This window comes from Mauremys mutica, chromosome 3, assembly GCF_020497125.1.
Source record: "Mauremys mutica isolate MM-2020 ecotype Southern chromosome 3, ASM2049712v1, whole genome shotgun sequence".
Taxonomy (NCBI): Eukaryota; Metazoa; Chordata; order Testudines; family Geoemydidae; genus Mauremys; species Mauremys mutica.
The window spans coordinates 157,581,570-157,607,820 of NC_059074.1; the positions used below are offsets into that span (position 1 = coordinate 157,581,570).

The window sequence follows — 26,251 nt, forward strand, 5'->3', positions numbered from 1 at the left end:
AAGATAAATGGGATTTTAGGTAACTGAACTTTGCGTAAATAAGGTGTTATTGTAATCATGTATTTTTCTTTACTTACTTTCCTGTTTAAAATTCTCTCCTGATTTCACTGTGTGAAACACACCTCTCCTTCCAACAGTCTCTCACTGTAGGACACTGTCAGTAAATAAAGCTGTGTGTTTACAGTTGTCATTAAGACTTTCTCAGTTCTCATGGGTGAAGGAAGTGTCAGGAAGAAGAAAAAGCAATAGTCTGCTCAAGTCTGTTAACATGTCATCTGCACACTTACTAGTGCTTCTGCTACAGAAATACAGTGTAAGAATGTGAGCTACTATATTTAGCTGGGTTCAAACCCAAGATTTTCCCATGCTGATATAGAGGATGCAGCTTTCCACAGAGCTTGTCATGGCTCAATCTACTGTTTACAGTCAAAGGACCTGATTCTGCTTTTGTTGAAGTCAATGAGAGTTTTGGCATTGATTTTAATGGAAGCTAGGTTGAGCCTATGATTTTAAATTTCTTGATGTCTTCTTAGGACACTTAGAAGCTAGTGATCTAACTATTCTTGGAAAATGGGGTTAAACTTGAGCACTGTTGCATTTGTCCTTGAAAGCAGGGGTAACATAATGTAACATACCCCCAAATGAATCTGAAGGAAGGGCATGTGCGTTTTATGTGTGTGTTAGTTATGAAATAATTTTGTTTTTCAAGAACAAACTGAAAACAGTAACTTCCCATTTCATCAAAGACACCAGACTCTCTAATGGCTTTTGCAATACTACAGAACAGAAGTGAGCTGGGTGGTAGAGCCCTGGGAGAGAGGTGAATCATAGGAATTATTGCAATGCTGCAGGGGGAGTCTGAGCTAAGAGGCTGAAACTGTTGTGGGGTAAAGGAGAGGAGATGGGGAGAAAAGATTAGCTTTTGTAACGTTGCAGTACAGGTCTGAGCTGAGGAGCAGAGCAGCTGAGGAACTCTGGTAAAGCTGTAACCTGAATCTGTGCAGGGATGAAGCCTGCAGAATTGGTCCTACCAGGTTCCAAACTACCTGTTTTTTAAATTGTATTAACATTAGTGTCCCGTGAAGTATTCTATCCTTTTTTTTGTTCAGTTACATGCTCTTTTATTTACGCTGAATAAAGGGACAAGCTTTTGTAATTAAGTATAATTCTGTATACTACAATATTGGAAGAAAATACAAACTTTGTATTCAAGTTGCTTCACATGGTGACTTGAGAATTGTAAAAGCTGGGTTAAGAGCTAGTGAGTAACTGCAGTATTTCCATAGTCACTTAAATGTATTTTTTTTTTTTTTTTAGTGAATCAAGATATCGCCCATTGTCTTTTTCATCATCGATACATGATCCTGAATATGACAGTGTCAGTATTTGAATTAGACACATGAAGCATTTTGGTGTGTGTATGTATGTAAAAATATGCAGGTACAATGGAATCTGCCATAATTCAGTCTTGCACCTAGCATAGATTGCCTCTGAGCAGAGTTGGGTTATCTCTACAACTCCAACTTAGGACGCGGTAACACATTATGAAAGGTGTGCTTATACTGGAACCTTTTGATGGCTTTATGTCATCTTGTGTCCAGCCCTCGATAAACACTGTTATAAACCAACATCCTGTTATCACTTAAATATTTTTTTATTTTTGAGAGAGATATATTAATATTTTGAAGAAATAAAATGCTAATTTACACGTACACAGTATTTTTTATGTTCAAAGCACTTGGCAAATATTGTTTACTAATCATCTCAACGTACCTGGTGGTGTTATCCACGTTTTACAGAACGGGAAATTGGGGCACATATGGGAAAATCATGTAATAAGGACATATATAATTGGTGGAGAAGCTGGACAGAGAAGGAAAACAACTCTTAGGCCAAATTTTCAGTTGGCCTCATCCACGGCCATTGATTTTGAGGGACTCTTTAAACGGCTATGATTCAAAGTGCCTTAGTTATCCTATGTTTGGCTACAAAATCAAACTATGGAAGTGCTGTCCAAGCAATGCTACTGTTTTAATGTTGTTTGAAAGATCCATCTGCTTAATTTAAAAAAAAAAAATCCCTGAAACTAAATCACTGTCTGAGCATCTTGCTATTACCTGAAGATTGCTCTTTAATATGTATTATTTTAAATCTTTCTTCAGCTCTGGAGGAACTTTATAATTTAAATTGTTAAATAAAGACATATTTATCTAGCTTGGGAGTATTCTATTATGGAAAAGGCCTAGGGAACTTAATAAAAATAACTTTTTTTTCTGTAGCTTTTTGAACACTAATATAGAATTTAATAGAGAATTATATCTCTGCTATAAAATTCTAAAGGATGGTTCAAAATCTTATATGAAAGATGTAATTTTCTATTACCTTCTTCATAGATGGTTAAAATTGAAGTCATCAAAAGACTGGCTTTATCCCTATTAAATTATATAGGACTCATCCATGTGGATTTTATTTAAAATTGTGAAGGACCTTTGAAAGCAGGGCCGGCTCCAGACCCCAGCGCGCCAAGCAGGCGCGTGGGGCGGCATTGTCCTGGCAGGGCGGCATTTCGCTCCGGCGGACCTTCCGCAGTCATGCCTGCGGGAGGTCCACCGGAGCCCGGGACGAGCGGACCTGCCGCAGGCATGACTGCGGAGGGTCCCCTCTTCCCGCGGCTCCGCTTGAGCTCCCGCAGGCATCACTGCAGAGGGTGCGCTGGTCCCGCGGCTCGGACGGAGCTCCCGCAGGCATGCCTGCGGATGCTCCACTGGAGCTGCGGGACCGCGGGACCATCCGCAGCCACTTCTGCCCCGGCCGTGGGACCGGGAAAGAGTGGCGCGAGTGGCGCGGCGCGCCGCCCTGCTTGGGGCTGCGGAATTTCTAGAGCCGCCCCTGTTTGAAAGGTCTTTAAATATCTTTTTTTTTTTTTTGTTCTGAAACTATTAGTTAAATCCAGTTCTACTTATGGGGCTTGATCCTGAATTGCAGTTAATGGGAACAGGATTGGAACTAAAACCTATATTTATCACATCTAAGATTTTGCACTTGTTTAATTACTCGAATATTCATCCCTTGGACTTTCTAATGTTTTGCTAATTTTAAATTGATTATTGGGATGAGTTTAAAGCATATGTTCTCTGTGTTTATAGACTATAAATCAAATATGATGCCCTGAAATTATCAAGACCAATTTAGCAGCTCTTTTTTTAACCTAGTAAGAGATTAGTTTATATTAAACACTCCTATTAATTGTAAAGATTACAGATACTGTTGTCTCTTGGAAGCAATCAACATTTAGAAGCTAACATACTTCTTCTTTTTTTCTAGGGGTTTTGTTCCTGGATGACATCTGCCTTTCGAATGCAGTAAGTATATGAAGCAGAAACAGTGAGCCATGGTTTACTGTTTCTGATGTGTACCGGGTATATATTTTTACAATAGGGAGGCAGTTTCAAAGATGGAAAGTGATAGACTGTATCGCGGCATAATGCGTAGGGATAGAACTGACAGTATATGAGCCCAAACTGGCTCCCTTTGAAGTCTGGGAGCATGAGGTGGGTCTAAGATTGTAAGCTCCCATTCTTCAAAGAGAACCGTGTAAGCAGACCCCCAGGAAAGCCAGTGGGGTTCTAAGCAGGCACAGAGGTCTGCCCACAGGGTTCTCCTTGCAGAATTGGTGCTTCAGTAAAGAGGGAATGAATCTGTCCCCAGAACAGTTTCTCAGTAATTGAATATTTCAGATTTGATATTGATTCTTAGTACCTATCTGCCTAGGAAATCATTAATTTTTTTGTCCTATTTGAGTAAACAGATCTTTTTAAAGGAAATTGTTGAGGGTAGGTAATAGGGAATTCTCTGGGACTCCTTTTCCATGCTGTCCTCCATTTTTCCCATTTATTCTCCCCCTCCCAAGAACCCATGCTGGACTGATTTTTGTCCTCCTGACAATAGATGTGGTTTCTTGCAAAGCCCTTCAGTGCCTTTCCTTAATTGGTTGGGAGTGGGTCTAAGACTAACATGTAGTCACCTTCCTCCTCAGTCTTCCCTGGGGCGGAGTGTCCTTCTGCTATAGGAGCCCCATCCCACATATTAAGGTCTGAGTTTAATTCAGTCTTGCAAAACTGCCATGGAAAAGCAACACCGGTGCAAAATATATTTACTCCTCTTTTTCCAGGCTGGTAATGAGAATTTTACTTGTCAAAAATATTGCCAGCCCAAAGGAATAGAATTTTGCTGACCTGGTTTAATTCTTTATGTATTTCATACCCCAGATGGGTCAGTAGAAGGCAGTCAAAATAAAACCCCTTCTTCCCCTTTGGTGGCACAAAGCATTTTTCTAGTACTCTGCGTCTTTTGCTGTGTATTCAGTTGATGAAGATGTACATGTGAATGTTGCTGTAAGTGCCTATTTGGATTTCAGAATAACCTCTCATTAGTGATGGTCTCGTGATATGAGACAGACAAGGTAGGTGAGGTAATATCTTGTATTGGACCAACTTTTATTGGTGGAAGGTATGTGCTGTAAGATATTACCTCACCTACCTTGTTTCTCACATTTATTTTAATAAACCATCCCATGTAGGTCTTTCATTTCTCAGAGTTTAGTAGAAGGTAGAAGTTAGAGGGCTTATTTAGAAGTCAGTATTTATAAGCACAGTCCAACTGGTAAAGCATCCAGACTGACCTGCTGCCTTTTTGTCTATGGTGCAGCGATGAAGAGATTCGTGACAAATGTGGTGATGATGCCATGCACTACCTCGCCTTTCAGCGCCACATAATTTGCCTGCTGGTTGCTGTCAGCATTTTGTCTGTTTGTGTCATATTGCCTGTCAATCTTTCAGGTGACTTACTTGGTAAGAAAATCTTTTCATCTCCTGAAGACAGGGGTGTACTCTGTGTTACTGTCAGAGCTCTTAGGATACCTACTATTGTGATAAACTTGATAAACGTAGTCCCCCAGTCTGTAGTGTAATACTGTGCAGCTAGATACATCTGACAAAGGCCACTGTCAGAAATAGGATGACAGACTACCTGGTTTATTTCCCTCTTCTGGTGTAGCAATTCTATGTTTGTATGCCTCAATAAACATATTGTAATATGCTGGCTGGGGTGTGTGTGCGCGCACGTGCACACGCGCACTACTGCCCTCCATTGGGTGGAATTGGAACTGCTCAACTGTGTCATATGCCCTATACTGCTGCCAGAGATTCTCTTTTAGCTCAAGTGGCAGGGGGCCTGTTCTTTCTGGAATAGGAGGATCAAGTTCTGGTCATGCTGCTGCATTAAGTTCTGAGTAGCCACAATGTGTAGCATACTAGGTGGACAAAATTTTGTCACTTTTGTATGTTCGTGGTGCTTTTTGGTCTGGTGGTTTAGAGAGTAGCCAACCTTTGATGTGATTAAGTATGTTATCCAATCTGTAGTGGAAGGTCATGGGTTAGGCTACGTTTTAGTCATGGGTATTTTTAGTAAAAGTCATGGACAGGTCACAGGCAGTAAACAAAAATTCACGGCCTGTGACCTGTCCATGACTTTTAATATATACTCCTCACTAAAACTTGGAGGCGGGGAGCAGCTCGGGGAGGGTTGGTGGCCCTGAGGGCACTGCGGGTGCTCGGGGGGGGGCACGAAGATGCGGCCCGGGGGGGAGGGTGCCATGGGTGTGGGCTGATGGGGCTGAGGCAGGATCCATACCCAGCTCCTGGGAAGCAGTGACCCTAGCTCCAAATGCTGTTTCCACTCTGCCCCAAGCCCCAGTTCTGCGGCTCCCATTGGTTGGGAACCACGGCCAATGGGAGCTGCGGGGGCAGTGCCTGCAGGTGGAGGCAGCACGTGGAGCTAGGGGGAGGGGAGTTCCTGTCGTCCTTCCGGGGAGCTTCCCTAAGGTAAGCACCGTCCCGCACCTCAATCCCCAGCCCTGAGCCCCCCCGCCCCCCAAACTCCTGCTGCTGGAGGGCCCAAGACTGCCCCAGCAGCAGCCAGTGTGACTGGCCCAGGGGCAGCCCAAGCTGCTCAGGCGGCTCCTGAGCCAGCCACAGCAGGCTGCTGCAGAAGGCATGGAACGTCATGGAATCCATGATTTCTGTGACAAACACGGAGCCTTAGTTATGGGATTGTATTTTTGTTTTTCCAGAATTACTATTACTCTTTTTTCTCTTTTCCCTGACAAACCAGTGTTTCTTTGGATTGTCTGCTTCCTTGTTATCATGATTAGCTATGCTGTCAGTACAGTTGTGGAAATAATAGTTCTGTAATTTGAACAAATATTTGAGATAAAACATCATTAAAGATGGGAAATTGGACTAGTCCCCTAACAGATTTTTTTTGCAAACCTGTAGATAGCCAGCGTCCAAATGTTAAAAAATCAGCTGCTGTTTCCCTTTGCAGTCTGAATGCAATATCTTCTTGTTTTATTCAATTTTAAAATAAAACCATGGTTAGGTCAGCATTAAGTATCTGTCTTATTTTGAATATTTATTAACATTTAATGTGATGAACATTAACAATAAACATAAATTTATTTTTGAAGTGTTTTATTTTTTATTTCCTTACACTTTTCATATGAATGGTGCACCAGATAAATATGCCATGTATTTTGTCCTTTTTTTAGATAAAGATCCTTATAGTTTTGGGAGAACAACTATAGCAAATTTACAAACTGGGTATGTAAATATTGGAAAGTATTAGATGATATTTTATATTTGTTGGAAATATTATGCCTTTCTGAGGCTTACCTTAGTCTTAAAAACATAAAATTTTACAACATGCTTGGTGATGGTATTATTTATTGCTATTTTATGGGCGTGTAAACTGAAACAGAAGTTATGCGACTCACTTGAGGCTACACAGCAAGACAGTTATGGTGCGGGGAAGAGAAATCTGGAGTCCTGGTTTCTACAATCTGCTTTTACTAAACCGCATGCTTCCCTTGAATAATAGATGTTGATGTAGCAATGTTGCTGGCAGAAATTTCCACGCTAGAAGAAACTATACTTGTCAGTATTGTTTTGATCTCACAGTTTTAATACAATGTATGGTTTAATTGATTAAAATTCTTTCTTACACCAGACCTATGTGCCTGTCTCTCTTGAGAAGACTATTAAAATCAGTCATGCATTTGAAGAAATGCCATAAAAATAGTTGGGTCACTAAATACAAACATAATTCAGCGAAGGGGGAGGGATAGCTTAGCGAAGGGGGAGGGATAGCTAGCGAAGGGGGAGGGATAGCTCAGTGGTTTGAGCATTGGCCTGCTAAACCCAGGGTTGTGAGTTCAATCCTTGAGGGGTCGATTTGGGGATTGGTTCTCCTTTGAGCAGGGGGTTGGACTAGATGATCTCCTGAGGGTCCCTTCCAACCCTGATATTCTATGATTCTATGTATTGATCTCATCTTAAAAAAAAATCCCATTCCTAAAAAGCCCAGCTAGGGTAATTGACAACTTGTTATATTTGTTTAGTAACATAATACTTAGTAAATGGGTATTTTAAAAGGTTTAAAATATAAAAATCTGTCTGTCTCTTATCCTTTTTCAAATAGAGGCTTTGAAACCATATTTTAATTACTGATCCTATTACAGATAAGCAGATTGTTGACAATACACATTTTGTTATATACGTTTTGAAAGAGAGGCTGACAAACACAGAAGGTAATGGAGTTCAGTAGAGTTAAAGTTGCATAGGCTGTCACATTAGATATGTATATTAATATGTATATTTTTTCAGTTCATTCCATTTCACTCATCTTTCCTCAAATGGTCAGTTGTTAACCTAATACAGACCATAACTCATTCTGTTTCTCTTAATTTTTCTGGTCAACCAAAATCATGTTTTAGATTTGGGTAAGGATTGGGCCCACGGAGAATTCAGCTAATTACTTAGTGCAGTGAATTGTAATATCTACAGAAAAATTGTCTGTAAATCAACTGTGTGGCAAAGTGTGCCTATACACAGCTGGACAAGAAGGCATATGTTCAAAGGCTACCCAAAAAATGTGTCGCTCCTAGAATAGTTGCATTCCTTGGAGAGCTACTATTTTTATATGATGGGCTGTTAAGTCACGTGGTTAGACCAGATACCTGCATTGGCAAAACCACCCATCAACCAATCAGAGACCAGTTTTCCTCCCCTAATGCCTGATGAACTGTTGTATTCTTAATAGCATTTTAATAGTTACCCATGCAGATGTGGCTCTAAATTCCATTCACTTCTAATATTCTTAAATGTTTTGTTCCACAGCAACAATCTTCTGTGGTTGCACACTGTTTTTGCTGTTATTTACCTGATTCTGACTGTTGTCTTCATGAGACATCACACCACATACATCAAGTATAAAGAGGAAAACACAGTAAGTTCATTTACTCGAAGAAATATGCAGCACGTTTGAAAGGGGAAAATGCTGAAAAATAAAATACAAAAATACTTTCCCACCCTGCCAAAATGTCAATAGATGTGAAGGACTCCATAAAAGGTAAACACTCTATATAATAGGTTCTAATCACAGCCAGAAAGACCAGGTAGAGTAAATCACAAGAGGAGTAAAAACAAACCTGAGATTTTGTTTTGGCCTGTTGCCAGTATAGGGCCAAATTCAGTGCTGTTGTAAGTGGATGCAACACCCACTGAAGTCAGAAGGTGGTCTTCTGTTTTCTATTCTGTTTGTTTATTTAATAAAGATATTTTGATGTGCTGTGTCATAGTTTCCGCCCCCCTACCCCATGTTCCTTTGGGCTCTCTTCCTTTTTGTTGTGAGAAACTGAGATGTTTTTCTTCTACAGGTCAGGCGCACACTGTTTATAACTGGCCTTCCCAAAAATGCAAAGAAAGAGGCTATAGAAAACCACTTCATGTAAGTTAAGAACTAGCGTTTGTAGGGAAAGGGGTTTAAAGCAATGTCATGGCAGTTTTAACAATCCAAACTAGATGTGTCCTTTGTTTTTAAACTGTTTAAAACCTGTATTCTAATTGCCATATCTGGAAAAATCTTATTAATCTGGTTTTGTCAGATTAAGAGGATAGAATGCAAATTATCAGCTTTTCAAAGGAAAAACAAAGTTAGTTGTTTTTAATTTTAATGCCAAAGAAGTGGCTGGATATTCACACTAATTTTTTTTTGATGCTCTCACCTGGCCTTTGCTTGAAAGCAGAGCAGTTTGTGTCCTGTTTAATCATAATCTCTGTAAATTAAATTACAGCAACTGTTTCCAGTTCTCCAATATCTGTTTGTCAGGACTTTGTGTTGAGAGCTAAATGATTGATTCTGATGTTAATTAGAAATCAGTGATAACTGTTACCTCTGTTCCCCTAAAAACCAACCCAGGGTCACACTTGTATTAGTTTTATTACAATGCCACTGTTAGGTCAGATAGAAAAGAGATGGAGCTTATTCATACATGCACACATTCACTGCATTCATACCTTCATGCACCCACACACTTACACAGACAGAGAGTTACCAGAGACAGCATGGAGGCCGAGAAGCCGAAGCGTGGTAGATCTGGTGTGTCCGCTTGCGGTCCTGAATCCAGGCTGCTGAGCAGGTCAAGGAGCAACAGCTGCTTGTGTGCATGGCTGCTTCCTTTTGCTGGAACTGGGCGGCTCCTGTCACGTACACTGAGTTTTCCTTCTGTGTCCATCACCGAGAAGCATTCCCCGACCAGTTCCTTTCATGCATACCAGGTTCTTCTTTTCTTTACTGCACTCCGTGATTGCCTTCTCAGGGCAGATTATATTAGACACATGTGTCTCCAGGCTCCTTTCTCCTTACAGTTCCTCTCCGCCCAGTCCCACATACACTCCCTTGTTCACTCTCCCTTATCTTCCCCACACACTCCCTTGTTCACACACTTGCTGATTGTGAGATGGGATATTACACAGCTTGGAAGTTCATACAAGTGGTTTTGAAAAGGTTACAGAGCTTGCAAAGGTCACAAAACTTAAAAGACTATGCTAACAATAACTGAAGTTACAAAGTCTGCAAAAAGATTGCAGAACTTAATGATACAAGTTACAGATCTTACAATTGCATTTGAGTAGAGGCTTTACATCATAATAACCTTATGAGACATTCTCCATATTGTCCACTCTCTTCTAACATGTCTCTTTTCCTTTCCAGTGCTGCATATCCGACCTGTAATGTGCTAGAGGTCCAGCTGTGTTATGATGTAGCTAGGCTTATCTGTTTGCACAAGGAAAGGTACCCAGCTACGTTTATTATAGTGCTATAGAAACAATGCCAAGCTTTATTGAAAACATGGCAAAAGCAGAAAGCTTGTAGATACCAGAGATGAACCTGACCGGGCCATCTCCAGTAGGTGCTACATGCTTCACATGAATGAGTGCCCTGACTTGGTGATTTGACAAGGCAGTATAGTGATTGTCAAGGTATGAAATCTTAGTTTTGAATTATTAACTTTGGGACTCTGGTTCCCAGCACAGTGAGGCTGGGTGCACACGGAGGGGGTTACACTCAGTAACAAAAGCCAGATTGTCCTCCAGACACCTTGGTTTTGTGGAAAGGTTCGCTGAGGTGGCCCTGGTCTGGTAGAGAAGTAACTTTATTTAAACTTGTGTATACTGAAAACTCTTGAGTAAGCAGTGCTGGATCCACTGAAACTTGTAGCTGGATGGGAAAACTAGAACAGAACTCATACTGGTGTTTTTTAAAAAAGAAAAAGGAAAAAAAGCCACGTCCTGGAAGTATCTTTCCAAAATTTGGCACATAGTTTTGCACCACAAAATAATAATCCTTGGTACTTCTTAGTATTTTAGGAAGGAATTTGTTAAATACAGTGAACCCAGGGTAATCTATAGTGAATGTCCAGAGTGCAGTTTAGGCAGTTCTAGGTTAGATCTGGGCTGGCATTCTAAATTAACCGTAATTCTGAAAATAAGCACTAGTATTACTGAAGAAGCTCTTATTTTAGTGAAAAAAAGCACTGAAGGAGAACCCTGTTATGTGTAAAAGCAGCAGCCAGAATGTTTTATGTGGAGATTTTATTTATTTATTTTTGGGGGGTGGGAAAAGGGAGTGTAGGTTTATTCCTTGTCTCCTCTATTCAGACGATGTTTCTTTATCAATCCTTAGGCGAACTTTGTTTCTCCCAGGATTATACTTTCCTTAGGTTTGTTGTTAAAAATCTACTGTTCCATTGCAAAATCTTATATATGTATTTTTTTTAATCCAGAAAAAAGGCAGAAAAAAGTCTGCTATACTTTACGCACTTACATGAGAAGAATGGCAGGCGGGTCCGAATCAACCCAAAGCCATGTGGTCAATTCTGCTGCTGTGAAATCAGAGGATGTGAAAGGGTAAGGGATAGTTTCTATCACTGAGTTATTAGCCAGAACAATGGAAAACTGCAACAAAAAATTGCAAAGCTTAACGGAATCTTCCTGATTTGTGCAAAGAATTTAGCATCCTCTTTGTTGTATGTTTCAATTTTTGCAACATCCTTCCTGGCAAGTGGCAACTCGAATTGCCAAGAACATTTGAAGTGTGGTTTTGCTGGTACCTTACTATAGTTCAAGAAAAACTTCCTGTTTTTATTCCACACCACAATGTGATTTGTAATCCATGGAATGGGAGGAGGGACTGTAGTTTGTGGAGCTTGTGTTTGATGAATGTATGAGCCATTTGGTATTGATATGTAACAGGAATCCATTTTCCAACAGGTAGATGCTATAGATTACTATACCCAAGTAACAAATAGGCTGCAGGATGAGTACTTGAAAGAGGAACAAACTGTTCATGACAGCCCACTGGGAATGGCTTTCGTAACATTCCAGGAGAAATCCATGGCAACATAGTAAGTTTTGTGTAGTGTCTTTTTGTTTTGTGAACACCATAGTTATGACTGAGCAAGCCCCTACTTGTGTAACTTATACACTTAGGTCAGTTTCTCTTCATTCACTTTCTCAATTTGGTTTATTTTGCTCACTTGTATGCTTTCCCAGAGATGCACATAGTCCCCAGACTTTGAATTAGAAATCAGCGTAGCAAGGAACTGGATGGGTCTGGGACTTCATGGGATAAAGAGCCTTTCAGTTCCAGTCAGGATTCCAATCTAAGTGAATCTTGGACTAGGTGAATAGGTGGCTTATGGGAAATGAGTTACTGATCTCCATTCGTTTTCTAGTGAGCAGATGACCCAATCGCCAACCCACCATCACAGTGGTGCAAACTAGCAGCCTTGTTAGTAGTTTCAACAAAGGAGAAGTCAGCAATTGAATTGGCCATAGATGCCAAACTATTCTGTCTTTTGTAGGTACGCCGTCCATGCTAGGGGGGTGGAACATTGGCAGGGTAGCATGGAGATTTTTGTGCTGGCTGTCTTACATTTGTTCTGTGGATAAACAGGACTTCAGTGAACTTTGCACTGATGCGGGGTGCTAAAGTATATATTTGTGTGTGTCCAAATTTACATACATAGCAACTTTGCTTTCTTTTTAGTTATTAATATCCAGATTACTGCGATGATGAATAAACTCAATTCAGGGAGCCCTAAAGATACAGAAATGTACAATGGCCAGTGTTAGGCAAAAGGCTGAATATAATACTGTTAAGTAATGATGTTACTATTAACTGTGATGAAAGGATAGACGGTTACTTGACACAACTTCATGTTCTTTCAAAATCCCTTCTGTTTGCAGCACACTGCTCAGCCCTCACAGTTCAGCTCTGCAGCTTACATTTTCTCACTCAATATATGCTTGACATTTACTATAGCGTTAGATATTTATCAACCTGATCCTGGAAGTTTCTAAGCACCCTCAACTCCCATTGAGTTCAGTGGGACAGAGCTGTAACTAGGTATTTTTGCGCCCGAGGCAAGAATATAAAATTGCGCCCTCCCCCAGGGCCGGCTCTTCAGCGGGAATTCGGCGGCAGGTCCCTCAGTCCCTCTCGGAGGGAAGGGCCTGCCGCTGAAGAATGAATGAAGGGACTGGGGTGGTGGTAGAGCCTGTGATTTTTGGGGGGTCAACTCATGATTTTTGACTGCTTGGGCTGGTAATGTTGCTTCCAAGATGGTCTTTGGTTCCAGTCCAGTTCCAATCCAGAGAGGGGCTCACAGGTTAAGAGAGGAGGGAGGTGCTGGATATCAGCATGGCCACTGGGGATCAGCATGTGTCCTGAGAACGCTGGGAGTTCAGGTTTGCAGGGCAAGATCAGGGGTGGCAGGTTTGTAGAAATTTTGGTGGTGCTCAGAACCTGCCCCCACCCAAACTCCACCCCCTGACCCGCCCAAGGCTCTGGGAGGGAGTTTGGGTGAGGGAGGCGGTGTGGGGTGCAGGCCCTAGGCTGGGGTAGGTGATTGGGGTGCAGGCTCTGGGAAAGAGTTTGGGGCTGGGATGGGGTGCAGAGGGAGGGAGTGCAGGTTCTGGGAGGGAGTTTGGGGCTGGGATGGGGTGCAGAGGGAGGGGGTGCAGGAGTGAGGGCTGTGGGTTGTGGCTGCAAATGAGGGGTTTGGAGTGTGGGGGGGCTCAGGGCGAGAGTCAGGGTGAGGGCTCCATCTGGGGCTGGGAATGGGAGGTTTGGGATGTGGGAGGGGCTCAGGGCTGGGGATGAGGGCTCTGGCTGGGACTGGAGATGAGGGGTTTGTGGTGCTGGAGGGGCTCAGGGCTTGGGCAGAGGGTTGAGGATGCGGTGGGGGGGGTGAAAGCTCTGACTGGGGGTGTGGGCTCTGGAGTGGAGCAGGGCTGGGAATGAGTTTGGGGTGCAGGCAGGCTGCTCTGGGACAGGGGCCAGAGAGGATTCCCTTCCCCCTCCCCCAGCCCTTTCCCTGCCGGCAGCAGCGAACTCTAGGGGAGGAGCCCCCCCCTTTCCTGACCCCCCCAGCAGCACACTCCCCCCCCACACACGACAGTCATCACTGCATGTGTTCCTAGGGCCCCTCTCAGGTCCAGGAATCTCCCTCACTTCCCCTGTGGTGGGTCCAGGGGGTGCTGCGTGCGCCTCCTCCCCTGCTGTTGCCCCTGACTGTAGCCTCACTGGGGGTGAGGAATAGGGCTGCCTCCTTGCCCAGCATGGGGCAGGAGCAGTGACTGCAGGTGGGGGGCCCCCCTGTGCTGCTGGAGGGTCCCATTGGAACATGAAAGGGTCTGAGGGGGAAGGGCAGGCTCAGAGTCAGTCTGCCCTGGCAGTGAGATGCAGGGGCGCTAGGACCCTGTGGCAGCAGTTGCTACCTGGAGGCAACATGGAGCCATTCTGTTCTGGGGCCGGGAAGGGGCTGGGGGAAGCAAGCCGGGGTCGGGGGACACTCGGGGGAGGTGCCGGGGGGCGGCAGGTGGGGGTGGGGGGAGATCACCCGGTTATAAAAATATTTATGCCAGCCAGCGGCTTTTTTTCCCTCCACCACTTTCTGCGCCCCTCGACTTTTTGCGCCTGAGGCAAGTGCCTCACTCGCCTCGCCCTTGTTACGGCACTGCAGTGGGAGTGATCGTGCTCAGCATTGCTGAATTGGGTCATTGGTAGGGATAATTAACTTAGTCCCATTGTTCTTAGTGGGCTATTAGCTGTCTGCCTATCTCTTATTAACAGGCTCACAAAGATGATTAAGGAAGGAGATCAAGGTCTTTCTTTTATAAAAATGTGGTTCCTATAGGACAACAGATCATTCTCTGTGGGCCCCTCAGCTTTGCCATACATGCCCCATTTTGTAAAAATATCCATAACCTCTTGACTTTCGGGGCATGCTGTAAAGCCGGTCGTGAATGTGGGTGTGAAGAGGTGTAGGATGTGGGGTTTCTTGTGGGAATTTGAGGGGTCAAGGGGCTTGCACTTGAATTTCTGATTAGCCCTATCAAGAGGAACTGAAAAAGATGTTGCAGTCTGTTTGGTGGTTTCAGTTAGTTTTGGGTCGATGCAATGGACTTTTTCTTCTGGAACCTGGGTTATATTATACGTGAATAAAAGTTCCACATCAAATGACCAGGCAGTTGAGTACCAGTGGCAGTCACTGCTCCAGAGAAAACAGTAGTGGAATAGCAAAGGTGTTGCAAGCCAGGATTAAGATGCTTTGATTCATTTTAATGTGGAAGCTTCATCGTGATGCTTGGGCATCACATACTGAGGATACTAAATTTTCCTTCAGATGTTGCTTGCATTGTTTAAAACAAGTACAAGAGCAGTCACTAATTAAGTATCTTCTGCTGCAGGATGTGGAAGTTTTATGGTAATACTATTATTGCAGTAAGGAAAAAAAATCCCTCTTTCCCTGGTTGATATTTGTATATGTGTTGCCCTGTATCCTTTTATGTAAATGAAAAATAGTCATGATTACATTCACTAACTTCAGAGAGGCATGCAGTTTAAATATAATGCATACCACTGCCATGCTTACATATCATAACTCATCTGAGATGCATTTTTTAACAATTAAACGAACAGTCATACCATTTGAAATTTGTGCCTAAGACTATTGCATTTGGGAAGGTTATAAGCACTCTGCTTGTGGCCATAATTGGATTGGGTGTGAATCAAATCATAACTCTAGACGATATAATCAAGTCTTAAGTTTACACTTTGGGAAGGGGAAGAAGGGGTTTCAGGCAGTGAGAATAATCAGCATAGTAAAAACATGCTCAAAAGTGCTATTCTAAACTGGTGGCTGATGTTGGTTTCAGAATCATCAGTAAGAATGCAGACACATTCCCTGCTTTGTAATTACTGGCCTGTAGAGCTTTTTACTAAGGCATATAGAACACAGAGAAGAGGTTTTTTTAAAATATATTTATTATATTAATCATCATCACAAACTCTACTTTCATGATAGTGCTGTGCAGCTCAAAGCAAGACTGGTTAGGTGTCCATAAGCTCTGATCGAGCCAGACTTAGGTAATTGTTTAAATGATGACAATTATATGCATGTGTGACATTATGGTGAAGTCCAAAATACTGTCTCGAGGATGTGATAAAAGCCTTTCCCTTTACTGGCAATCTCCCTGCTTAAATATATGACATTTCCAACTGCAAAACTACATTGTTTTTTCTTTATTGCAGTATTCTGAAAGACTTCAATGCCTGCAAATGCCAGAGTTTTAAATGTAAAGGGGAACCTCAGCCATCAGCCTACAGCAAAGAACTCTGCATTTCAAACTGGAATGTTACATATGCCACCTATCCAGAGAATATTTGTTGGTAAATTCTTGATCACTTTACATCAATTTATAATCCAGAATATAAATTTGGAGTTGGAGGGGTTGGGTTATTTTTCTCCTCAGAAGAAAATTATTTTTTGCCCAGATACTGAGAGTTTGAACCATTGTCACATTGAACACTTGTGGTCTAGTGGATTGAACACAAGACTGGGAGTTGGGATATCTGGGTCCTGTTGCCACCTCTACCACTGAAATGCTTAGCTGACGTTGGGCAAGTCACTCATGGCCTGATATCTTTCAGAGGTTGTGGGTACCTGTATCTCCTATGGACTTCAGGGACAATTGAAATCAATGGGAGCTGTGGTTGCTCAGCACCTCTGAAAATCATCCCCTTAATACCTGTTCCTCAGCTTTTTTATCTACAAAATGGGGATAATGCATACCTATTTTTGTGAGATGTATGGATGAAAAAGCCCTATATTAGTGCTAAGTATTATAAAAGTATCTGACTTCTAGTATTAGCTGCCACATTATAGCAATAGCTGAACCCACTGTATTCAGTATACAGTCTTTTAAAATCTTATTGCTGTCACAGTAAATTTCCCAGCCATTATATGCGACGGGGGGAAAGTTTTTGAAAATAAGCAAATGTTGTTGAATTGCTTTTTTTCTCCCTTCCTCTCACATTCAAAAGCTTAGAGGAGTACACCAAAGATCATTGAAATCTTTCCAGTTACCTTGCAAGTGGCTTGTATGTGATGTAGCCTTACTCATAATGCCGGTTACAGATTTTTTCACAGAGGTCATGGAATCCGTGACTTCCAGTGACCTCTGTGAATTCAGCCCCAGCTCCTGGCTGCCATGGGTGGCATGCGGGTATCCCCGAACTCCTGACCAGCACGGACGGCGGGGCTGCAGTTCAGAGGCGGCAGTGGGGGTCCCCCTGGAGCTCCTGGCCGCTTCAGGCGGCAGGAGAACCTCAGAGCTGCCCAGCCTCTGCAGGCGATGTGGGGACCCTGCAGCTGAGCTCCCCATTTTGTCATGGATATTTTTAGTAAAAGTCACAGACCAGTCACTGGCAATAAAGAAAAATTTGGAGAAGCCCGTGACCAGTCTATGACTTTTACTAAAAATATCCATGACAAAATCTTAGCCTTAATCATGAGACACTGATGATTTTTTGTGTGACTTCCTCCCTGTCCACCACAAAATCACAGGGAGTTTTCAATAACACATTTATTCATAATACTGTAGAAGTGTTGAGCCATGATTTATTGCAAATATCCTTATTAAATACCAGTAGTCTACTCCCTTTTAACTTGTGTGATTCTTTCCGATGTTTGAATCCTCTCTAATATTGGAGCATCTATTTAAAAAATGCAGTGTTGTTCCATCTGATTCTGGTGCTCCAGAGGTTTATTTTCTCCATAACTGCAATTCTACCGTCAGGATAAAATACAGAATCTAGCGTCTTATAATTTAACAGTGTGGTTTGTACCTTCATTTTTGCAACCATGGTACCTTGAGATGTGAATTACGCAGTTCTGGTAAGCTGCAATGAGTGGGGTTAGGTTTAGTCAGTACTTGGAGTGGAGACCCCCAAGGAATACCTCAGTACTGCAGATAGTTACACTAATGGCTAAGTAGGTGACATTCTTCCCTCTGAGTCGGCAGTGGTGATGTTGGTGGGGAAGCACTCACATAGCTAGGGCCCTACAAAATTCACAGCCATGAAAAACACGCCACAGACTGTGAAATCTGGTCTCCCCCCCGAAATCTCTGTGTGTGTGTGCGCGCGCTTTTACCCCATATTATACAGACTTCATGGAAGAGACCAGCGTTTCTCAAATTGGGGATCCTGGCCCAAAAGGGAGTTGCATGGGGGTTGCAAGGTTATTTTGAGAGGGTTGCAGTATTGTCACCCTTTCTTCTGTGCTGCCTTCAGGGCTGGGTGGCTGGAGAGCAGCAGCTGTTGGCCTGGTGCCCAGCCCTGAAGGTGGCACCCCGCCAGCAGCAGCCCAGAAGTAAGGATGTCTGTACCATACCATGCCACCCTTATTTCTGCACTGCTGCCTTCAGAGCTGGGCGGCCGGAGAGAGGCAGCTGCTGACTGAGGGCCCGGCTCTACAGGCAGCAGCGCAGAAGTAAGGGCGGCAATACCATGCCAAGCCATCCTTACTTCTGCGCTGCTGCTGGCGGCGGCTCTGCCTTCATTGCTGGGCTCCCTGCCAGCAGCCGCCACTCTCCAGTGCCCAGTGTGGCCACCAGCAGCAGTGCGGAAGTACGGGTAGCAGTACCGCGACCCCCCTCCCCACAACTCCTTTTTGGGTCAGGACCCCATCAATTACAACACCGTGAAATTTCAAATTTAAATAGCAGAAATCATGAAATTTACTTTTTTTTTTTTTTTAAATCCTTTGACCAAGGAATTGACCAAAATGGACCCTGAATTTGGTAGGGGCCCTACACCAGAGGTGAAAGTAAGCCGGTCCAGTCCGGTCCAGCGTACCGGCAAGAGCCAGTATACCGTGCCGGACTGGACCGGCATCTCCAGCGGTGATTTAAAGGGCCCAGAGCTCCAGCCATGGCAGGGAGCCCTGGGCCCTTTAAATTACCACCAGAGCTCCATCAGCTGGGCTTGAGCGGGGAGTTAAAGGGCCCGGTGCTCCTGCCACTGTGGGGAGCCCCAGGCCCTTTAAATACCTGCCTGAGCCTTGCCACCCCAGAGTAGCGGCAGCAGGGATCCGGCGGTGATTTAAAGGGCCCGGAAGTCCGCGGCAGCTGGAGCCCTGGGCTCTTTAATTTGCCCATGAGCCCTGGGGCTCCCAGCTGCCTCTGTAGCTGGTAGCTCCAGGGTGATTTAAATCTTGAAAGACCCCGCCTCTTCCGGTTGAGGCCACCCCCCACTCAGGACTCTGGCGTACCAGTAAGTCCTTTAAGTTACTTTCACCCCTGCCCTATACATAGGAGTATTCTTTCTGAAATGCTAACACCATTGTGAGGTAGGGAAGTATTTTCCTAGAAGGACAGGGTGAGGTGCAGAGGTTAAGTACTTACTCGTGTCTGTACAGTGAGTCATTGTTGGAACTGAGACTAGAACTCAGGTGTTCCTGTTTCCCAGACCTCTGTTCTAACTACTAGACAATGCTACTGTGACTGACTTCAGACATGGTGGTGTTGCATGTGCCATGTTAGTCAGATAACACATAAAACTAAGCTCTTGACTTTTATAGTCATTAAAGATCCCATAATTCATTTCATAAGATTTCTGACCACAATTTCTAGATTCCAGATTCCAGAATTATTCTGCCTACTCAAATTCCTCCTGGAGTTAGTCACTTCCTGTGTTAAACTCCTGTGTATTGTAGCTGTGTTCTGGTAAACAGCAATACCATTTCATCCCAGAGGTGGCTGCGTTTTAGTGGTGGGCTAAGTGATTCTCAGGTGCTGAAAGGCTTTCTAATTCTGTTTTATTTGGTGAAAGTGCACTTTACTTCATTCAAGGAAAGGGCTACTGTTTTTCCTTCCCACCTCCATTCCTCCTCCACATTACCAATTATATTTCTTTAACACTTTAGACTTTCCTGAGCTGATGCCATGTCTGCTTTTGCATTTTACTCTTAGCTGGTGTTCTACGTTTTTCTGTTTTATAGCATGGACATTTAAGACCTTACCAATTATCTACTTAGTTGCTTATATGGCCCCCATCACCATAGCAGCTGAGCACCTTAAAGACCCTTAGGGTATGTCTACACTACGAAATTTGGTCGATATTATAGAAGTCAATTTTGTAGAATTTGATTTTATACAGTTTATTGCGTATGTCCACACTAAGCGCATTAAGTCGGTGGAGTGCGTCCTCACTACCGTGGCTAGCATCGACTTACAGAGCGGTGCACTGTGTGTAGCTATCCCACAGTTCCCGCAGTCTCCGCTGCCCATTGGAATTCTGGGTTAAGCTCCCAATGCCTGATGGGGCAAAAACTTTGTCACTGGTGGTTTTGGGTACGTGTCAGGCCCCCCTCCCTCCCTCCTTTCATGAAAGCAATGGCAGACAATCCTTTTGCACCTTTTTTCCAGGGTCCCATCTGCTGGACCCGCTCAGCCCACTGCCTGCCTGGATGATCGGAGCCCCAGGCAGGCAGCGGGCTGAGCGGGGCCGACGGACGGCGCCTCAGGCAGGCAGCAGGCTGAGAGCTCAGACTGCTGCCGATCTGGGGCTCCGTCCGCCGGCTCCTGCCAGCCGGGGTCCCGCTCAGCTGGCAGACCTCGGTGAGGTCAATCAGGGGTGCCTGGACAGACATGGCTATCCTCCTCTTAGCGCACCGAATGGGAGTGACTCCAGGTCATTCTCTTCTTTAAATTTCGTCTCATGGAGATTCAGTCTCGCCTGGAATATCATGCGAGCTGGAGGCTTCTGCCTCAGGCTGCTCTCCCAGCCGGCAGCACCGCGCGGTCGCACCTACCTCAGCCTGCCCCTTGCTCCCATGGCTCATGAAGCCTGGACAGTAGTAAGGAGCAGTTCAACTTGTGGAATGACAAATCCAGAACGAAGGATTGCACTCTATGGGCCACGTTAAGATTATTTCAGAGTCCTAGATCGCATTTAGTCCCTATAACAGGCTTCATGAAAATTTTCCCCCGCCCCTAACAAAAATGTTAATTTATCAGAGCAGCTGAAAGGGTAAGGAATCCGGGACAATAACTTAGAGAGAGCTTCCATATGATTTAACTCATAATTGATATAAGTCAAAGTAAAATTTCGCAGTGCAGTCTGTTCTAAGACTAAAAATGTAGGTAGGGAGTCAGAAAAAGGAACAGTGACCTGTTTCTGCCCGGTTTTGAACTGGGGACGTTTTGCGTGTTAGGTGAACATGATCACCACTACACTACAGGGCTTCTCTTTTTTTGCCATAGACTTTGCCGAATGCACAGGAATGTTTTCTCTAGCTACAGAAGCTACCTAATGCAATGTCTGTATCTATGGCTTTCCAGCTCACAAAGCATCCAAGGCTGACACAGTGCAGAGTGCATGTGACAGCATGCCAGCATGTGACAGCAACCTGGCCAGCAATACTTCAGACATGAATATCTCATTTATTGTCTTCAGCTAGATGTTCTGTTGCAAATTGCTGTAAGGAACTGATCCTTCAGTGATATCAATTTGGTTAAATAAAACTTGGAGAAAATTCAATCTATTAAACCCCCCTCCCTCCAAACAAAGCCCAAACTGGAAAAGGTTTTTAATTTGGGTTCATTTTATTGATTACATAGGGGTTAAAAAGTGACCCTCCAGCAGTCCAGCCCATGCAATTATGCTAATTTTTCATTTACTAATTAATAACTAATGGCAATTTGGGCTTGGTTAGTGAATTTGTTTTTTTGTATTATGATTTCTAGTTATATGAAAAACCCAGTTTATTAAAAAAAAAAATCACCTGTCACTTGACAGTTAGTATATCTGTGTACCAGAAAAAGACTTAATGATTGTTTTCTGTTCTGTCCTTTTGCTTAACAGGAACAATTTTTCAGTGCGTGGGCTAAGGTGGTGGTTTAGATGGTTTTGCATTAATTTGCTCCTTTTTATTGTGCTGTTTTTTCTGACAACTCCTTCCATAATCATCTCCACCATGGACAAGTTCAATGTCACCAAACCTATTCGTTACCTTAATGTGAGTATCACTTGTTTTTGAATTTAGTAATACACCAATATCAAAGTGTTATAGAAAGTGAACAAGGAAGTGAGCTGGCCAGGATGATATGTCTTCACACTAAGACACTATGGACAACATTATCAGCTGGTGTAAAGCTGAAGCCAGTGGAGCTGCACCAATTTATACCAGCTGAGGATCATCCATGCCTATGTGTTAGTCAATCTCAACCAGTTCAAATCCCCAGCAAGGGCTGAAACTGATGCACATTTTTAAAAAATAAGTTCAAAATGATGTCCTCATAATTTGTGGTTTTTTTATGTTTTTTTATAAGGATTAGCCTGAAATCAGTTCATTTGAGACTTTCTGTATTTTAATTGTTCATGTAAAATAAAAATGTATCTTAAACTGTATAAGTTAAAATATATCAGAGGGGTAGCCGTGTTAGTCTGGATCTGTAAAAGCAGCAGAGTCTTGTGGCACCTTATAGACTAACAGATGTATTGGAGCATGAGTTTTCGTGGGTGAATACCCACTTCGTCGGATGCAAGCTCGTGCTCCAATACGTCTGTTAGTCTATAAGGTGCCACAGGACTCTGCAACTTAAAATATAGTAACTTGGAGCAAAAAACAGAACCTCCAATCCAAACTCCTTTTAAAGTTTAGAATTATGTGTGTGTGGGGATGACAACTCAGATCTGAAATTCTAAAATAAAACTTCATTCTTACATTTTGGTTCAAGTTGGATCCCAAACCAGGAAGATACCTACATCTGATTCCAGTTCAGTTCCAGCTGAAATTTCACACAAACTGAGATTTCAGTATCTTGGAATCTAACCTCAAACCCTAGCTCTGGGTTTTCCTTGTACCAAAAACTCTGATTGCTAACTGAACCCTAATCTGTATCAGGACATAGTTTCCTCTGTCCAACTCTAATATAAATGGGTTGCTTACCTATAAAAGCTAATTTCTGCAGCATCTATTCTTAAGCCACAATGGTATTAGAATATTTGCACCAGTCTTTACTTTTTATTTATTTATTTTAGACTCCTATCATTAGTCAGTTCTTCCCAACGCTCCTCCTGTGGTCCTTTTCAGCTCTGTTACCAACAATTGTGTACTACTCAACACTATTGGAATCCCACTGGACAAAGTAAGCAATCGATTTTCCTCTCTTTTTAACCTCGTCCCATAAACTGAGTCACTGGGTAAACTTCATAAAAATTATAGCTGGAAAAGACCTAGTAAGGCCCATCTAGTCCATTCCTTGCCCAGTACAGGGAAGTCTATCCTCTGTCAAGAGCTTTATCCATTGGCAGATTATTTCACAACCTAATAGGTCTTCTTGATAAACAGTCAAGGAATTTTCCCTGTTTCGTAGTAGATCCAATGAATAGCATCCAGCCTTGTCTTGTTTTTTTTTTTTTGTCCCCTGTGTCTCTCTTCTCTCTCCCCCCCCCTTTTTTTTTGTTTTGGCAAGGCCGCTATTTAACAGAGAAACTTTGTGCTTGACTGACAGAATCTCTGTCATTCAGAAGCAGACTCTCCATACAGCTCGTTTGGACCTCTGACTACAGACACTGGTGATCTGTCACAGACTAATCTGAATTACAAAATTACTGCCTTCCCCTATGTCTGTATGTGAAAAATCATCCTTACTGAGTGTCACGTACATTTGTCTTAAATGAGTGTTCTTGGGGACACTGACGTAGAACGCTAATGGGCTGCAGTGGTGCTAAGGGAAATGCATGGTTCTTGCTTTTGGTAGATGGAGCTCTAATGGACATACCTGGGGTTTGGCCCACCAGATTTTTTGATGTACTTCCACCTGAGGCTTGTCATGGATAGGAGCCAAATTAACAATCTCTTTTTCTGCCTTTGCCCATAACATTTGTAACGGATGTTTCTTAGATAAAAAACATTTTGTCTCAGAAGAGATGACACTAACCGTGTTAGTCAAGCAGCCCATCTGAATCTGTGTGTTTTTTTTTTGGCACACTGCTCTAGTGAAACTGGCACAATGCTGTCTGAAAGACAAGATTGAATACGAGCAACCAAGAGGCTCTGAGCATCACATGTGTTTAGAGACTAGCCTTGAATATCCAGATGACAGGTGTCTCAAGTCTACATGCCTGTGGTGGAGGGCTGTGGTATCACTAATCCAGCTATGATCTGGATTAATGATCAGAAACAACTTCCATGTCTCCGTAAAGAGAGACACGGGCCTGCTTGGCTCAGGTTTATAGATACACTGGTGGCCCTTGGACACTCTTGTCTCCAGGGTGGATAAAAATCAATGATTTTTAAATTAAAAAAAATCTGATTTTTTTTTTTAAATTTAAATCGGATAAAATGCTTTTTGAGGAAAAAAACCTATCTAAAGATAGTTTTACTTAAGATACATTATAGCTCAGAGATATCTCATCATGGAATAGGGATTATAAATTCTAATTCTGTAGTATGAGACAGTATATTCATGTAATTTTTAAGAAAAGTTTTGTAAATGAGTTCCAATAGTACAGGAATTAGGGTCCCAATTTTATGGGGTTCCACAGGCTTTGTATAGATTATTTAGGTCAATCTTTCTATATCTAGCCAATGGGACTCGGTGCTCAGTCTAGAAGATACCATCAGAGATGCTTAGTTTTGCAGGTCTCAAACTGGATTTGTGTCTCCAGAGATAACATGCTTGTTAACAGCAAAAATGTTTTTAAATAAATAAATAAATTATAGAGGTGAGAAATAAGACCTCTCAACCCTATTGTCCCTCTGCAAATTTGTGTACACGCAGTCAATCCCTTACCTCTCTAAAAGTGCAAAGTTTCAAAAAGTTCAATGAATAGAAGATTGTTGGGGGCAGAATAGATCTGGACAAGGAGAAGAAGTCTGGAGGTAAATGTGAGAAGCGAGGGACATATGCTTGTTTTGTTAAAATATTATATGTTTGCTATTGAAGAAAAAAATCCAGACTACTTAACGTCATTGTTTTAGTTAAATAAAACAATTAAATGTCTGTCTGGTGATGATCTAATACAGCATGACAAGAAAATCCTCCAAGTACTAATGATTAACCTGTTGAATTGGAGATAGTTCACCTTCCAATGACTTCATAAATATCTGCTTCAGTCACCTTTGGTAAATGAAATAACCAAACAATCACCAATTTTCTGATATAGCTGTAAAACTAATCAGAAAAGTTTTCAAAATAAATCACCGTTTAAAAATGTATAGTGTATACCTTCTAAAAATGAAACCTACATCTATCTCTGAGTTGTGAAGAATATGTATTAAGGTTATAACAGCTAACAAGAATGCACTTTTATGTAGAAAACCATGATTAAATTGAGTCTTCCTGACTAGTGATTTTAAATCATGATTTAAATCAAATTGATTTAAATTAAATCGACCCTGCTTCTCTCAGTGAAGGGCACTCAGACTTCTCACAGCAGCTAACGTTTTACAGCCAAGGTCCTTCAGGAGTAGTAGTATATTCCATGTAAAGATATATTTATTCGAGGTGGGGAGGGGAGAATACTTGGAGACCTCAATTAGCTGAACTAAAAGTTGGGGGGAAATTCAAAAATAACTAAACTAGTTTGTGTTCAGAAAACATTATAGATTCCTCCACTTCTGGCAGAAGAACTAGTGGAGTTGGAAGAGGATGAAAGCTTGTGTTTAGCAATAACAGTCTCTTACTCAATAACCTTTTCCTCTTTGGTAGGTCTGGAGAAAACAGAATAATGATGCACAAAGTGTACATTTTTTTGATCTTCATGGTTTTGATTTTGCCTTCTCTTGGTCTGACCAGGTATTCACCTTGTTCTTGTATCTTAAAGTTTGAATATTTTATAATTGGAGTTGGTCTGCTTTGTTTCTGTAACCAGCCCTCCTAGAGATGTATAGCTGTTCTTGTTGTTTGTTTAATCTGTGTTTTGTAGTCATAATACCCCAAATTGCCTTTCATCTGAGGATCTCAAAGCACTGACATGTACATAAGGAATTAGGCCTCACAAATCCCCTGTGAGATTGGGAAGTATTTCCAGCTGCTTTCTGTAGCTAAGCAATATTAGGCATTGAGAGATTAAATGGCTAAGGCACTGAGGGTCACATAGAAAGTCAGTGGCAGAGCCAGGAACCCAGACCTCCTGACTCTCACTCTTGTGCTTTAGCCACAAAATTATCCTTTTCGTTGCGCACCTTCTTTGCTCCTGTAACTCCCATCTGGCTGTCTCCCTGGGCACTGTGAATGTCTGCCTCCGGCACACTGTCTGCTGAAGATAAAACAGAAACATGAGCATTAAATGAAACACTTCCGTTTTATTGGATTCCAAGTCTGCCTTCCCACCTTTGACCAAACAATGTTCAGTCATTACAGTAGGCTAGAGCAAACTGCAGTTTATACAGTTACAACTCTCTCCATTTTAGAAGACCTTGGTTGGTTCATTTTGTTTGTTACCACTCTGTTGAACTATGGAGAGTGAATGATCTTAACTATCTTTCTTCTAG

General features: G+C 42.5%; 1 protein-coding gene across 4 annotated transcripts in view; it reads left to right on the plus strand.

Annotated features, from left to right (window-relative positions):
* TMEM63A (transmembrane protein 63A) overlaps nucleotides 1–26,251 on the plus strand; it is a 49,357-nt gene that overhangs the window by 11,303 nt on the left and 11,803 nt on the right. For all 4 annotated transcript variants that reach the window (XM_045008342.1, XM_045008340.1, XM_045008341.1 and 1 more), the window contains exons 5-17: nucleotides 1,318–1,378; nucleotides 3,325–3,362; nucleotides 4,708–4,850; nucleotides 6,608–6,659; nucleotides 8,235–8,343; nucleotides 8,774–8,844; nucleotides 10,111–10,191; nucleotides 11,183–11,306; nucleotides 11,670–11,803; nucleotides 15,997–16,134; nucleotides 21,613–21,766; nucleotides 22,792–22,898; nucleotides 25,467–25,553. In XM_045008342.1, the coding sequence (XP_044864277.1) occupies nucleotides 1,318–1,378; nucleotides 3,325–3,362; nucleotides 4,708–4,850; nucleotides 6,608–6,659; nucleotides 8,235–8,343; nucleotides 8,774–8,844; nucleotides 10,111–10,191; nucleotides 11,183–11,306; nucleotides 11,670–11,803; nucleotides 15,997–16,134; nucleotides 21,613–21,766; nucleotides 22,792–22,898; nucleotides 25,467–25,553 (1,299 nt within the window). The remainder of the gene's footprint in view (nucleotides 1–1,317; nucleotides 1,379–3,324; nucleotides 3,363–4,707; nucleotides 4,851–6,607; nucleotides 6,660–8,234; nucleotides 8,344–8,773; nucleotides 8,845–10,110; nucleotides 10,192–11,182; nucleotides 11,307–11,669; nucleotides 11,804–15,996; nucleotides 16,135–21,612; nucleotides 21,767–22,791; nucleotides 22,899–25,466; nucleotides 25,554–26,251) is intronic.